The 16,312-nt window shown below is 41.4% G+C and overlaps 1 protein-coding gene across 8 annotated transcripts in view; it reads left to right on the top strand.

Annotated features, from left to right (window-relative positions):
- MGAT5 (alpha-1,6-mannosylglycoprotein 6-beta-N-acetylglucosaminyltransferase) overlaps positions 1-16,312 on the top strand; it is a 323,438-nt gene that overhangs the window by 186,209 nt on the left and 120,917 nt on the right. For all 8 annotated transcript variants that reach the window (XM_019731135.3, XM_019731136.3, XM_019731137.3 and 5 more), the window contains 2 exons: positions 1,093-1,169; positions 2,168-2,257. In XM_019731135.3, the coding sequence (XP_019586694.2) occupies positions 1,093-1,169; positions 2,168-2,257 (167 nt within the window). The remainder of the gene's footprint in view (positions 1-1,092; positions 1,170-2,167; positions 2,258-16,312) is intronic.

The following is a 16,312-nucleotide window of genomic DNA, read 5'->3' on the forward strand; positions in this document are numbered from 1 at the left end:
GCATGTAGCTAAGAGGATCATTCCTAGACAACAATCTGATCATAGCCATTCCCTCCTACAAACCGTTCAGTGCTCTGCCATGCCCTGAGCACGAAGATCAAAGTCTGTATCTTGGTGCTTGAGGCCTTTCTTCTTTGGGCCCTGCCTGCTTCTCCTGTCTGACCTTCTAGTCCCTCAGCCTTCTGTATTCTAGTCAGAGCGGGTGCCTGCATTTAGAAGCACCACAGTTCTTGAACACCATTGCTACCTAGCTCACTCCTGCTTCACCTTCTCATGGCGGCTAAGATGCTGCTGGAGCCAGGAAGCCTTCTTTCACCCCTGGACACTTGGATGGGCGTCCTTCCCTTGTCCCGCCCTAATGTAAAGTCGATCGCACTGTTGTTCAATTGTTTCATTATGGGTCTGTTGTTCACCACTAAACTTGGAGCTTCTGGAAGGCATGCTTTTCGAGTTTTGACTCTGTAGTTACAGGGAATAGGAATCCAGTTGAGCTAGCTAGTAGCAAGGGAGCTTATTGTGAGGAAACATTTGCAGCAGTAAGGAGATATCTGTGGAAATGGAAGAACTGGGTCGATAAGAGGCTCTGCCTCGCAGATGACCATGTGGCTTTCTGCTCCTCCACCCACTAATTCTGTGCACCTGTCTTTCTCCTGCTGGTTGCCTCAGCTCTAGCACATGTTTTCATGAAGCTGCCCATGGCCTCAGTTTGTCTGCATAGCCTGGTATGCCCCTGCCAGCCTGGTGGACTCCCTTATTTCGTGGCTTTATTTTCTGCTCCCTATGTCTTTGGTTTCTCAGTTTCCCAATTGCAGATCTGCAGGCGACCATTGTGGTTGGTCTAACTCCCCCTTTCAAGCTGAACATGCCCATCATGAGTCTCTGGCCATCCTGTAGGTGGACTGTCCTTAGGTCAGGTCTTCACTGCAGACCAGTCAGACCTGTTGCCCGTTGGAGGGGTGGTGCGGGTCAGAGCATGGCTGCTACTGTAAACCTCTCTTTTCGGTTTCCCTACCTGCCCCTTGGCTTACAAAGATATTAGACTTGTGTTTCATAAACTTAATGGTATCCGTTGTTGTTTTTCATCCTTTACAGATATCATTAATGGAGCTCAAGAAAAATGTGTATTGCCTCCTATGGATGGCTACCCCCACTGTGAGGGGAAAATCAAGGTAAGGCCCAAATGATGTGTATTTGTTTCCATCATCTTCAGTCTGCACTAACACCCCCTTCTTTAAAGGGCAAGCGAGCCCTTTAAGGGAGTCACTTAAGGGCTGCTTCAGTCCTCCCTGTTTGGGGCTGTGGCCATGACAACGCTTCTCAGCTTATGCCAACTCCTTGGGGTTAGTCCACAATGGCTCTAACTGGTCAGATGGAAGGAGCCTGGGCCATTTCAGGCGCCTACTGTGTCTTTGAAGCTGCCTTTCCCTTGCTTTCCCAGCTTCCAGCAGGTGACCCTTCACAGGCCAATGATAAGAGGCTGCCATTATTTAGTGTCCAACTTCTCTCTCTCCCCCTCCCCTTCTGAGGTCTCCAGAGTGTGATGTAAATGTCACATTTGCATCTACAGTTGAGTACCCAGAGACACTCGGCCATTCTTTTCCTCTTAACATTTTTTTTAAAAAAATCCTGTTTCCATGGCCTGCCCTTGGAGACACGACTCCCTGCTCAGTAGTTTCCAGAGAAGAGTTTCAGTTCAGGGGTACATTAGGATGGTGAGACCACGTCCCAGAAACATTCACATGGTCTCCGTTTGGGACCCATACACGCCCTGCATTCCTGCACTCATCATGTACTCTTCCTGGCCCTGTGCTGGGGTTGGTGAAACTGAAGGTTCTGGAAAGAGGGGATTTCGATGCAAGCGTCCCATTGAGCACTTGCTCTTGATAAAACTCTCCTAGGCAAGGCCTGTCCTGGGCTTTGCGGCCTGGGCTGTCCCACAGCCTTTCTCCACTCTAAGCACGTGTGCTAAGGGCCCACTCATGTCAGTGTCTGTCTGTGGATCATCCAGGAACTGAACGTCTGTCATCCCGACCTCACTCAGTGACTCTGAGCTTAGGCCAGAGCTTGAGCCACACACGTATGTCCTCACCTTCTCATCAGCAGATGGGCAGGGCCACCAAGAACGGGGCTGTTCAGAGATGTTCTTACCTGGCTCTTCTTGTTTCAGTGGATGAAAGATATGTGGCGCTCGGATCCCTGCTACGCAGAATACGGGGTGGATGGGTCCACCTGCTCTTTTTTTATTTACCTCAGTGAGGTGAGTAGCTTCTTGTGGCTTCAGAGGGGTGGGTGTGTGTGGTTTGTCTGTTTTGTAGCTGAGTCTGGAATTCAAAAAGCTTGAAAATGTTTTTACATAGTAGACATACGGTTTCCTTCTTCATGATGCTCCTCTGCCCCCCCCCCACCCCCAGGTAGGATGACTTTTTTTTTTTTCCTTTGACGGAAAAACAGGCTTAGCTAACTAATTTTCCCTTGATTTAAAATACACGTAACATCTTAAACCATTAAGTGTATAGTTCAATGGCATTAAGTAATTCACATTGCTACACAACCATCCCCACCCTCCACTCATTTCCAGAACCCTTTATCTTGCAAACACGAAACTACCCATTAAACAGTAGCTCTGCCTTCTCCCCTCCTTCCAGCCCCTGGCAACCACCATTCTACTTTCAGTCTTTATGATTTTGACTATTCCAAATACTCATATAAGTGAAATTATGCAGTATTTGTCTTTTTGTGATCAGCTGATATCGCTTAGCATACTGTATGTATTCAAGGTTCCTCCATGTTGTAGCATGTACCAGAATTTCTGTCCTTTCTAAGGCTGAACAATATGCTGTTGTATTATACACCACATTTTGCTTATCCACTCATCTATTGATAGACATTGGGTTGCTTCCACCTTTTAGCTGTTGTGAATAATGTTGCCGTGGACTTGGGTGTGCACATAACTCTTTGAGACCCTGCTTTCATTTCCTTTGGGTATATATCCAGAAGTGGAATGACTGAATCATGTGGTAATTCCATTGTTTATTTTTTGAGGAACCGCCAACCTTTTCCAAAGCAGTTGCACCATTTTACATTGCTACCAACAGTGCACAAGGGTTCCAATTTCTCCACATCCTGGCCAGTACTTGTTTTATTCTGGTTTGAGGGGGTTTTTTTGTGGTTGTGTTTGTTTTTGTTTTGTTTGATAGTAGCCATGCTAATGGGTGTAAGATGGTATCTCTGCAGTTGTGGTTTGCATATCCTCAATACTTAGTGATGTTGAACATATCTTTTCATGTGTTTATTAACCGAGTTAGCAGTTTACTAACAGCCTGAGTTTTTACCTTGTTTTCTTTTTATCTGAGCTTCATTTTCATTTGTACCCTCGAATTAACTCGCCCTTTTCTTTAAAGGGTTGCGGAGCGTGTTACAGACCACTTGGTATTTATTACATACTTCAGTGATCTCATGTCACCTTCAGGAATATTGAGGGGGTGGAATCGAGTTAATACTTTATCCCGGGCAGGGTACAGGGGAAGGGCGGAGTGGGAAATCAGAACTCTGTGGCTTCCCCCTCCATCCTTCTAGATGGGGGTAGTCCTAGGGGCCTTTGACTCGAGTGCTGGCTAATTTCAGAGAATGTGCCCTTCTCAGGCTCTTGGCCACCATTTCTCTTTTATTCTCTCCCCCACTTTTGTGTGCAGTTGCCATTGACCAGTAGTTAATAACAGCTCCCTGGTGCTGCCATGCAGGAAGGAGAGTGCCTCTGAGGCTAAATGAAATGCTTTTGCCATAGTTTTCCTTGCGGGACTCGGGTGCCTCTTCTCTGTGTCATACATAAGGTGACAGGGACAGCTTTGGGGGACCAAACTAGTATAGCTATCGGGCATGTGTTCCTAGATTCTTGGGGTTTGTCCCTCTTCTATACACTTCTTTCTTTTTCCTCTGTAAGATCCAGTCAGACTTTTTTTTTTTTTTGACAGGTTACCCATGGCCACCCCACAGCCATCATGGGAACCCTTAGAGCTAATAATAGTTAAAATACTTCTTGGAAATTGAAAGCATAGAGAATTAGGTGTGTGATGCTCCTCATTAGCAGGTTGCTGGCAAATTGATTTTGTAACATATTTGAGTGTGTTTCTAGCTTCGGTGGACTGTGACCCATCTTCTCATTTCCTACTCCAGAGAAGTAAGGCCTGGGGCCAATGAGTTGAACCATCACTCCTGTGAGAAGTCCATTGGAAGCACCTTTAATGCCCTGAGGAGAAGGTCCCTCATTCAGTTTAATTTTCAAAAGTTTTCTTTGTCTTCCATTTGATAGAATTTAGCCAGAGTCCAACTGTGCTTTCTGATTGACAAGCTGAGCTAATTTCACGCCTCCCTGAGAGTTTGCACGTGTGGGTGGGCTGCGGAGGTGAAGGCAGAGGATTTTACATCCCTACTCCAGCCTTTCTCCACCTTCAGAGCCAAAGCCGGGAAGGCGTAGGAGAATGGTCCAGATGGAAAGGGGCTGCAGTTATTTGTGACCTAGTTCCCTTCCTTTGCAACTGCCACTCTACCCCCACTCGCGTGAAGGAAAGATGTAGCTAAGATGGGAGAAGAGTGAGATTCCGGTGAAGGTCAGTTGGGAGGATGTGGGTCAGACTGGGCTGCAAGTCTGTGATGGATGATATATACTTAATATTGGAGCTTGATATTTAGGTTCAGAACCTTTAACTAGGGGTGGTATGGTTCTTCATTAGCCTGTTCCCATGTCTTCTTATGCAGATGATAGGGCTTTTTCGTTGTTGTTATTCAGTTGAATTCAGTTCAGTGAGCACTTATTGAACAGCTAGTATATTCATTGATTGTCAACAATTACTGAGAACTCATTTTCTTGGCACCACGGTATGCGTTCATTATCTTAAGAGACTAATGGAAGAGGAAGAATGGTTGCAGGTAATTGAGCCAGCAGGATGGAGATAATTCCCCTGGGGAGAGAACTAGGCACTTCTTTTTCAGAGTTTTACACTGAAAATAACTTTGAAACTCTGGCCTTTAAATTTTTATTTTATTTTATTGTAGCATCTTAATAGGTGCCTTATTAGAGTTAGAGGAGAATTTGACCAATACGGCCACTTCGATGGGAAGTACTGATTTAGAGCCTCATAACTGACTTCAGCTTCTGTTTCTGATGCTTTCTAAACTCGGCTTTTGGAAAAGTTACTTACCCTCTTTGTGTCTGAGATTCTTTCTTTATAAAATAGTAGTTTTAATTTTGTTTATTTTCAAAGGATCCTACCGTGAGCATTCCTGAGTGTATATGGGAACAGGCTTAGAGTAGAGCCTAGCAGATAGATGACACTCAGTAAATGTAACTGATGCTTTTATGGTTTTTGATGTTGTCATTTTTTTGAGGACAGTCGTGGGGTGTCACTTAGCCTGGGATATTTTATGTGGAACATTGAGTTTATTTTAGAATTAGAATCAATTTCTGGTTCTTTTTCACCAATCTAATTTAATTTTAGACCACTTGACTTTTAGTTATGTAGCAATTCAGCTGTTCCCCTTGACTTCTTTTCTCTGGATAGGACACTTCTGTTTGCATTCAGATCGTGAGCTGGATGTATGGCGCAGCCGAGTACCACTGCCCTTGTCAATGTGAGATTATTAGAGATGTTTTCTGAAGCCAATTCATTACATTCTACTATTGAAAACATCCTGGACAACATCTGTGGTTTCGTGGTGCTCTTTTTTATCTATTTTTTTTTCCCCTTTCTTGACACTTCCCTTCTTTTGTTACTTCATTTAACCTGTATCATATGCCAGGTTTCTCTTGCAATTGGGTAATGAAGAGAGACATTTGCATTTGATTGTTTACTTGATCAACAGTGACTTTTATTTTTTCCCCAATCCTTATTGAAAGGCCAGTTCTTGTTTCTATCACGTTTATATTCAGAACTTTGACAGATGGAGAAAAAGACATGAAATAAAATATCTCCCGTAGAGTCAGTCACCGGTTGGGTTGAGGCATTTAAATTCAGACCAAGCTTAGGAGGTAGAATTCTTCCTTCATTTTTCTTTCCCCTGGTTGTCTCAGTGTGCCAACTTCCATTGAATTATGGGATTATAAACGTCTCCTTTTACCTTCATCAATTTGTAGTCTGCAAATTATTTCTGGTAAACCCCAGGAAGTAAAGCCATTTGCCCTTACATTCTCTCCACGGATGCTTGTTATGTGTGTAATACCGTGCTAGGGACTGATGTGGTAATATGAGCCTCATCGTCCCTGCCCCTGTTGGATGGCAGACACTAAGAAGAATGAAACATTACTCAGCCCCTGTATGCCAGACACCTCAAGTACACAATCTCATTTCAACCTTTCCCCAACTCTGTGTGATCGAGAGCCAAGTTGTAGCGGCTCTGGGAAGTTAAGCTGCCTAGTACTTCTGCACTTTTCATAACTGCTGCCCCTCGTGTCAAAGGAAAACTGAACTCTGCCTAGTGGTTTGTCACCACTCACTTTGCAGTCAGTTCTATACTCAAATTCACCTGTGTTTGAAATGTGGCTCTAATTTAGCTAGTTTCCATGAATCAGTCTTCGTTGCTAGTTTTTGAATACCCACAATTTTGATACCCTATCCCTCCAAAAAAGAGAAAGCACCAATTCTCCCGAGGGCATAACTCATGAAAACCAGGTGTTCAGTCATTCCGAGTTGTGGGAGTGAATGAATGAGGCAGCCTTGCATTTCCACATCATCGGGCAGTTCATTTTCTGTATCCGTTTTTGTGAACCATGTAACTACTCCCGTTATGGAGACAAGGCTTATAAAGTAATTACTCTGTCATTGTTTCAGGTATATTAACTTATCCCTCTACAGAGCCTTTTACTGCTTTCAGCTTTTATGAAATTTAAAATGAATTTCTTTACCCCTATTGAGATTACATTGATAGATGATGCTGATATATTTGACACTCAGACTTTTTTTTTTTTAATTTACACAATTATTCTGGTGACTAGCAGCCATCATACTCTCCCAGACTTTGTAATTTGTGCTGTTTTTTTAAGTACTTCTGCTGCCATTGCAAGTATAGTTGCTCTGAAATCATCAAATTGCCCAGTGATTGATTGCTAGATTTTAGGATGTGGACAAGCTGTTGCTTCAAATGTCAATTTGGACAGGACTGAGTGAGTGTGTGTGCACATGTGTGTGTGTGACTACCTTAGAAAGCAACAAAAGAATTAGTTTCATGCCTTACTTATCAATCTGTTTCTTATGTGTCATGAACAACAGGCATAAAGGTCTTTGCCTCTTTCTGTTCTCCCTTGGCAATATGTAAAACTAATATTGGCTGAGCATGCCATTAACCTTGAGTTTAAATTCAGCGTACTTAATCTCTTGATTAATGCCAAGATTAATGCCCAACAGCAAAGGTTGAAAGCTTAAATGTTTGTGAATGCGAGCATGAAATGAAATCCTAATAACCAGCACAATGATTTGGATTTATGGGCTGTGTTGGCTGCTAAAGATAACTTGGAAATGGTGTTGCGTCGACTAATTTGTCAAAGTGGGCAGCGATAAAGAACTACTTAGGTTGCAGGAGAAAACGTGAATGAAAACACATAACTAACATTTCGGGACAGGTCAGGAGTACTTTAAAAATATCGCTAGGCTTGCCCGAGGACACCAACACATACCTTTTTAAAATGTTTAGCTGTTTACAATAGGAAATTCCCTTTCTGTGAGATAATATTTCTTGGCAATAACGGAGCAGGGAGAGATTTATGATCATGTCCTTTTTCCCTTTTTGAGTTCAGCCTTTATCTGTATCTTTTTCATCTCTATGTTTTTCTTGCTCCTGTTACCTGAATTCTATAACATTTTAGAAAAAGGATTTTTTTTTTAAACAGTCCTGAGTTTACAGAATAGTATTTGTCAGTCAGCCTAATTGATCTCTCCGTTACCTCTCCTCTCCCAAGTTTATTTTCTTCGTGATGCCCCCGTTTGTAAGTTTCAGGCACTACAACATTTATATGGAGACTTCTTGCGCTGGCCTCCACTTTACAAAATTAAAAGGGGAAATGACAGGACTTGCCAAACCCCAAACCAAAGCGTCTTTGCTCCTTGGAATACATGTGGCAAACAGAGGCTTCAATGCAGTACTCTCCAATTTTTTTTTTTTTTTTTTAACTTTGAAATACTATTTCTTAAAATTTCTATTCCATGCCAGTAATATAAATTTTTGTTTTAAACACTTTTAATGTGGAAAATTTTAATCATATATAAAATAGAAGGGTATAATGAACCCCTATGTGCCCATTACTCAGATTCAACAATCGTCATTTCATGGCCAAGTCTCATTTCATTTACACTCTCCCCACCTCCTTTATTTTGAAGCAAATTCCAAGTGTCCTATCATGTGTGACTGTTTCAGTATGTATCTTTAAAGGAGACTCTTTTAAAACATATAACTACTCCCATTATAACTACTAATACCGTGTTTCCCCTAAAATAAGACCTAGTCGGACAATCAGGTCTAATGCGTCTTTTGGAGCAAAAATTAATAGAAGACCCATTCTTTTACTATAATATAAAACTGGGTCTTGTATAAAATATATAATATAATATAATATAATATAATATAATATAATATAATACTAGGTCTTATATTAATTTTTGTTCCAAAAGACACATTAGAGCTGATTGTCTGGCTAGGTCTTATTTTTGGGGAATCACGGTATCATTTCATATCACAATGAACATTATTCCTTAATATCATAAAATACCAGGTTAGTATTCACATTTTCTAGGCCATCCTATAAATTAAAGTTTACTTATTTGAACTGGGTTTCAAGTAATGACTGTAAATTAAAATTGTTGGTGTCTCCAAAGTCTCTTTAATTTTAGGTTCCCTTCCATCTCTTTTTTCCCCCCTTGTGGCTTTTTGTTGAGGAAACTTCTTTATTTGCCTTGGAGAACTTGTTCTACTCTGCATTTTGATTATTACATCCCCATGTTGTTGTATAATCTGGTTCCCGGCTCCTTGTGTTTCCTGTAAATGGATAGTTAGATCTGAGGCTTGATCGGAGTCAGGTTTAATATTTTTTTGGTAAGACTGCTTCATGGATGATATTACATACTTCTGTCAGGAGGCGCATTAATGCCTGGTTGTCTCTTCTTGTGACGTTAGCTGCTGTCGATGATCAGTGCGTGGGTTCATTAACGCGTTAGGGGTTCCTGCTTAATCTACCAGGGATACTTGTATAAAGAGAAGTGACTCTTCATCTGGTATGTGGTTACTCTAAGGGACAGCTTCTATAGGAAATCTTTCTCTCTTTCTCTCTTGGTTTCTTAGCATATTCTACTGTGTAGTATTTTGTTTACTTATATGCTTAGTGGTTTTTATCGTCATTATGAAGTCATTGATTGAAGCATATTATAGCTGTTCGATCTATTCCAATTATTTTCTTACTGGTTCTCAAATTGCCCCTTCTTTGGCCAGAGGGAGCCAATTAATATTGTCTTGAGTCCTTTTGACATGACTCTGGTAGTTTGGAATAGTTTTCTTGTTTTGTTTTTTACTGCCTGGTGTGACAAGCTCTTCTAGTTCATCTAGTACAATTTCTGCCCTAGACCTTAAATCAGCCATTTCTCTAAGGACACCTAGCTCCTCTTGGTGGCAAATAATGCTTAGAGACCACAGTCTGAACGCCTGGGGCCTTCATTGCTATTGGGTTTTTCTGGGTGCTGGGAATATATCAATGAACAAAAAGACAAACAGTCCTCATTAAGGTTATGTTTTGTAGGAGGAGACAGACAAATGAAAAGTAAAATACATATCTTTTAGGTTGTAGTAAATGCCATGGAGAAAAATAAAGCAGGAGAGAGGGGGCAAAGAAATGCTCATGAGAAGTGATGATGTCTGTTTTAGATAGAGTGCTCAGGAACTACTGAGAAGATGGGAGGATGGTTTTGAAAACCAATTCAAGTAGGTAAGAAAGTAAGAAGTTTAGATGTCTGGCAGAGATGTTTAGCAGGCAGTGGGAATAGTAAATGCAAATGTCCTGGGAAGACCGTCAACATCCAAAATTAAGAACAAGCACATAGCCGACAACAGTATGGTAGTTACCGGAGGGCAAGGGGGGTGAGGGCAGGTCGAGGAGGGTAAAGGGGTCAAATATATGGTGACAGAAGGAGACTAAACTTTGGGTGGTAAGCACCCTGCAATATACAGATGATGTATTATAATATTGTACACTTGAAACTTATATAATGTTATTAACCAATGTCACCGCAGTAAATTAAATTTAAAAAAATACCATGAAATAATTTTATGGTGCACTATTGGTAATTCTAACAAAACCTTCTGGTAGTTCTGAATTGCCTTTTAAATTGCTTCTTATCGCCCTATAAAATTCAATAAATATTTTAAAAGGAACAAAACAAAAAGGAGAACAAGTGCATGGAAAATAATCTCCAGAGAAATTTTCCTGTTTTGTTCACAGGTATAATGGTGCCTGGCACACGTATTTATTGAATGAATGTTTCTATTTAAAAACATTTTATAAATAGCTTTCTATGTGTTTGTTCTGCGTGGGTAACTTCTCCCAGCTATCACCTTTTTAATCTTGAAAAAAAATATATTCTAAAATTTGTAACATTAAAATCTGCTAAAACATTAAGTTTGAGACATGAAGCAGGGGCATTTTGAGCACTTACTAATAATTTTAATATAACGTTTTTTAATATAACTATAAGAGCATGCAAGGGGTCAGATTAGACTGATAGAATGGAATGAACCACTTATCTGAGAAGACACAGTTTTGTTGCCCACCTTTTATTCTCACTGTCACTCAGTATTATTTGCCTGGACCTACAATTCAGGCAACATTGCACATCACCACAAAAGAAGAACTATATCCCCGGTCTCTACAGTATGATTACCTCTACAAATTCAGTGACACTGGCTATCAGAGTGTGCTCAGTGTGCATGCAGGTCCGACGAGGGTCAGTTTTGCCTCGTGTAGTGTGTAGTAGGAAGTATACTGAGTAAGAGTTGGTGTAAGAAGCATCTCCATGCATTACGTCACCCGGTTGACTACAGCGGAATTCTTTTGCTGCCTTTCCTGTGTGAAGAAAACTTGGCAGTTCTCCTATAGAGATTTGGGATGGATTTTTAAAACTGTGGCATCCCCTTATGAGGACCCCACTGGTTTTGTGGCACATTGAAAACTTACTGCAACTTCTCTTTGAAGTTCTTCTCTGGCACCCTGCATCTCCTCAGCCCTTGGCTCTCTCTGGCACATGGTCAGGCCCGTCCTTTCTGTCCATAATATTCCTGCCTCCCGTTCAGTGGCAGCAGTACAGTATTATAGAAAACACATGAGGCCTGGTTGCCTGTCTGGATCCACCGCCTACCTGTGTGGTCTTGAGCTCTCCCTTTGGTTTTCCTATCTGGTTTCTCCTCACTGAGATCAAAGTCAGGCCTCAGTATATTGTCGCAAGGTTCTTATAAAATGATGAAAATGGATAAATGCCACATAAATGGAAATGAGTATCGTTACCATGACTATTTTTAGTGCTCAAGTTATATCTTTGATTTATTCACTCACTACTCAACACATAATGATTGAGGACCTATTATGTGCCAGGCACTGTTCTGTTCTCGAGGCTGAGGATAGAGCACTGAACAGGTAAATTCTAGTTCCTGTCTTCAAGGAGCTTCCATTTGTATGGGGCAGCAAATAATAGTCAACCAATACATAAAATAATTAACACAAGTGGTGAGTGCCCCAAGGAAAAAGAGAGTAAGGATGCAGCGTGGCCAGGTAAGGTGGTCAGGGAAGGCTTTTCTGTGTAGAAGTAAGGGAGTGTGATGCATGGAAATTTCTGGAAGGAAGAGTGTTCTAGGTAAAAAGAATAGTAAATGCAGAAGCCCTGAAGTATGGGGTTACCAGGTAAAATACAGGCTATGCAGTAATATTTAAATTTCAGGTCAACAATAATTTTTAAAAAAAGATTAGTATGTAACACATACGGCATGGGATGTACTTATACTAATTCTGAAATTCTTATTTAACTAGGGGTGTCTTTTTTCACACACACACACACACACACACACCTGGCAGCCCTTCTGAGGTAGGAATGTTCTGTTTGACATGCAAGGAGATTCTTGTATGTAGGGCAAGGTGAGCGAGGCAGGCAGTGTAAGGCTTCAGGTCAGACTTAGTATCATCTTGTTGTAAATTCTGGATTTTATTCTGGCTGCAAAGAGAAGCCACTGAAGGGTTTGAGTTAGTGTAGGTTGTGATTCAATTTCAACTTTAAAACGATGCCTCTTGCTGCGCAGACACGGGGGCAAGAGCTATTATTACGCTCCCTGCCCTGCACAGTACCCAGCACAGCAGCGGCATCATCAACCCGTTTGAAGATTCAGGCAATGCCACTCTAATATTGAAGACTGAATTGTCCTTACGGGGCCATAGGAACCAAGTGTCTGGTTTCGTGTGGTGAGTAAGCACATGGGCCATAGAGCTGCAGACACGATTCAGGGCTCAGCTGTGGGTTCTGCCAGTGCCCGTGTCTTTATCTGGCACGATGAGCAGCCTGTCGCAGACGACTATTTGAAGACCAAGTGAGGTAATGTGTGTAAAGTGCTTAGCCTACTGCTTGGCTCCTAGTATATTGTAGTTTTTGTTCTTACATCTTTTGTCTCCCCACCCCATGCCCTGTACACGACCATTTCTAACACACAGTTTGACCAAAATATTCATCAGCTCAGTTGTCTAGTGCACAGGACTGGTGTGGATAGCGGAACCATGTACATGTGTCAATGTCTTTTACCATTTGCCTTCCCTTTTTGAAACTTTAGCAAGGGGAGTGGGCCGGGTGTGACGTGGGGTAGAGAAGTTTTTTTTTTGTTTTTTTTTTTAAGCATATACCTTAATGAGTAACTTCATTTAATATGTCAGTATAACAAATGTGTGGGTATGTGTGTATATGCATAGATATGTATAATCTGTATCAAATGAATAGTCAGCTATATAGTATAGTCAATTGTACCCTTTTGATATATAACCACTTAGCCTGACAGGATGATGTAAAATTATCTTTTTTAGATCTTACAGCGTAATAGAATTAATTATTAAGAGGTCACCTGAGCCAACTCCTTCATTTCGTAGATGAGAAAAGTTGAAAGCCAAGTGGTTTAAGGTTATATGCCTAGTTGTTTGTAGAGTTGGGCGTAGAATCCAACAGACTTGGGCTGATTTCCAGATCCATCCTCTTTCCGCACTTAGCAGCTTTCTTTGTCCTTCACTAAGCATGGCCTTTCAGGTGGCTCTAACGTGTGCTGGTCGGGAGTGACAGATCTCTGTTGTCACCCAACGCTTCCACTCATTGGTGAGCTTATGTCAGCAAGTTGCCACCCACTGTAAGCTTTGATTTCCTCATATGAAACCTGTCCATGGTACCTGTGGCACAGGGTGCTTCAGGGATTAAAAGACGTCATGTATGCAAGCTTATTTTTTTTTTTTCCCCAGAGACCCTGACACACCGTAAACCTTCAGTAAATGATTGGATGCTTACATAACGTAACTTCTTTAGAAATTATTCTGTGAATAAATGTTCATTGTTTAAAACATCGTAATATGCAGATGAACATAAAGAAGAAAATAAAAAGCACCCATGACACCATCATCCAGAGATAATCTCAGCCTTTTCTTACACATTTTTCTCATTTAGTTTTTATTGCACTTTCCTATCTGTAAAATACAGCATGAAATTCTGTGTCAGTGATCCATTAGAGCAAAACAGTTAACATTAATCATGAGAGAAGCCATCACAGAGCCTCATCATTATTCTTTCGAAAGCATAGAATGTTACTACAGTTATGCCAGTGGTGCCTAAGTACATGCATGTGTACATTAAATTTCCTCTAGTTTTTGCTCTCATTTTATTACTTCTTCTTGCCCCTTTAAATTCCAATATGAGCTGTATACGTATCTGCCCACAGTTTCTTTTTTCTTAAGTATAATGAATTGTCCATCCTGTGGACCTTGAAAGTGTGACCTACTTGAGCTCTGTTTAGGGACTTTGATTCACATTGCTCATGATTAAGCTGTAAAACCTCTTCAGATCAAAGAAGTTTAAATCATTGGGAGGAGGGATGTCAAAAATCAAATTGGTTAATTTTCTATCTCCTCCTTCAAGAAAGTGATTTACAGGACCCTCTCAGTGGAATATGCATTAATGTTCCGAAGGTCTAGCCTGGCTGGTCTTGTTCTGTTTTTGCTGCCTCTTCATTTTGTTGCCTGAGGCGAGCACACTAAAAAGATTAGTTTCCCTGGAAGAAGCTTTGCCTTCACATCGAAGGTTATTAGAGTAATGGTTCTGCTCCTCTATCGATTGTTGTGTGTGTGTGTTGCCATGAACTCAGATGGTTTTCAATTCGTGGGCTTCCTGTGGTGGTTTGTGGACTAGTTTAAGGTTTTTCAGTGCCCACCCTGGCAGAGGGCTTGGGGCAGGGCTGCCAGCTCTCAGGAGTCAGGCACAGGTAAGGGTGGCCAGTGGGAGGGTCCAGTGCTGCCATCGTGTGTGCCTGCGCCCATGGCAAACACAACATCCTGTACCAAGGAGAACACCAGGGGTCGCAGCAGGAAAAGTGTGGCCCAAGCAGTGGGTGAAGGAAGGTGAGCACCGTAGGCTGACCTAGGACACTAGGGTTCTGACAACCAGGAGAGGAGAGGGCGAGAGTGATTTGAAATAGAAGAGTGTCCAGATCAGGAAGTCAGTGGGCTCATTCTGGGGTTCGTATTTTGTGGTAGGATGCTCTGCTGAGGTGGAGGGGAGTTAAATTTGTTAGCGGAGCCTGGGTAGATCAGACACAACAGGGATTAAGAAGTTGAGTTATTAGCCTTGAGCAAATTTTTCCCTGAGTGTTATTAATGACTCTTATTTAGGAAAAGGTTGCTCATTGGAGGGCTGTTTGTTTCAGAACTCGGAGTTATTGCCAGTGCTGGCTTTTTTCCAACCCTGGTAATCCTCTGAGGTTTCAGAAAAGAAACATTCCCTTTCCTCCTGGAGAAATTGGTTTATGTATAATTTGATTACCTTGTTAAGCAGTTATCCTACTACTGTGTACAAAAACAACAACCTTGAAAACCCACTTTCCTCATTCGGTGGCAAGATGTTCATAGCTGGGTTTTCCTCCATTGCGAGTGAATATGTAACGGTAAGATTTCTTGCTAAAAGCTAAAATAGACTCCATTTTCCATACTTTCGGGGATGGCCTTGAAACCTTGCAAAGCATTATCCAGTCATTTAGAGTAACAAGACCTGAGATAAATGACCAGTTTCGAAGAGGAATTAAAGTCTTGAGCATTCTTTAGGGAAGTCACATTTTAGAAGGTCACCTTGGACTATATTTTCAGCAGAGCGAGTTTTGGAAGATTCTTCTTAGGGCGGAGGAGTGAAGAAGGCATATACTTTCCTTTAATAATATCTGATCTCACTGATGTCTCTCCTTTTGGTTGATTTTCTTTATTCATAATCTTGTTTCATCTTTCCCAGGATCATACTATTCGTGAGGGAAGTTTTCATCCTGACACGTTGCTGTGTCCGTTTAGTTATTTACTTAGTGTGAGGTTGACTGCCAATCTGTACCCTGCTTGCTTACCCTCATCCTTTTTGTGTGGGGTTGAAGGTCTCATTCAGGTCTGCAATCCATTCAAAGTCTTCATGTTATCAATATGCTTTATAGCAATGTTTCATTGAGTCCATTTACAAAAATTTAGTTTGCACTGAATAATTTAGTCTGGTCTAAGAACACAAGGTACAGGTGTGTGCAGTACTGCTGGGACCAACCTGGCTTCATCCTCTTGCAGGCTTCTTTTCTGCCGGTTTTTCCTCATTTTTCTCATTTGTGGAGCTCCAGATAATTGCCTTTCGTGGTGCTATTGCTGTAAGGTCTAAAGAATTAGATATGGGCATCCAAGGCACGTTAATGTCTTCTTTTTTTATGAGTAAAAACCATTTCAACTTTCCTTATGTCCCCATTTGGAAAGCCTCCGTTTGAGTCTCCTTTTACCATTTCACAAATATAGTCAAGTCTAATTTTATTCCACAAGAAGAAAAGGAACACATTGCACTTTTCCTGTCTAGGGATTCCATTCTCCCCCAAGCTCTGCTTATACCTTTCAGGTCATTTGCAGGCAGGTGGCTATATGCAAACCACCCAGTTATTTGGTTAAATAAAAATCACCTTACATTAAGTGCAGTATCAAGACTTAGTGAAACTGCTGTTTCTTTGAAAACTCACCCAGACGTGGAAGACAGCTGACTGT

The sequence above is a fragment of the Rhinolophus sinicus genome, chromosome 17 (genome assembly GCF_057876585.1).
Source record: "Rhinolophus sinicus isolate RSI-liver-muscle chromosome 17, RSI-T2T, whole genome shotgun sequence".
Taxonomy (NCBI): Eukaryota; Metazoa; Chordata; class Mammalia; order Chiroptera; family Rhinolophidae; genus Rhinolophus; species Rhinolophus sinicus.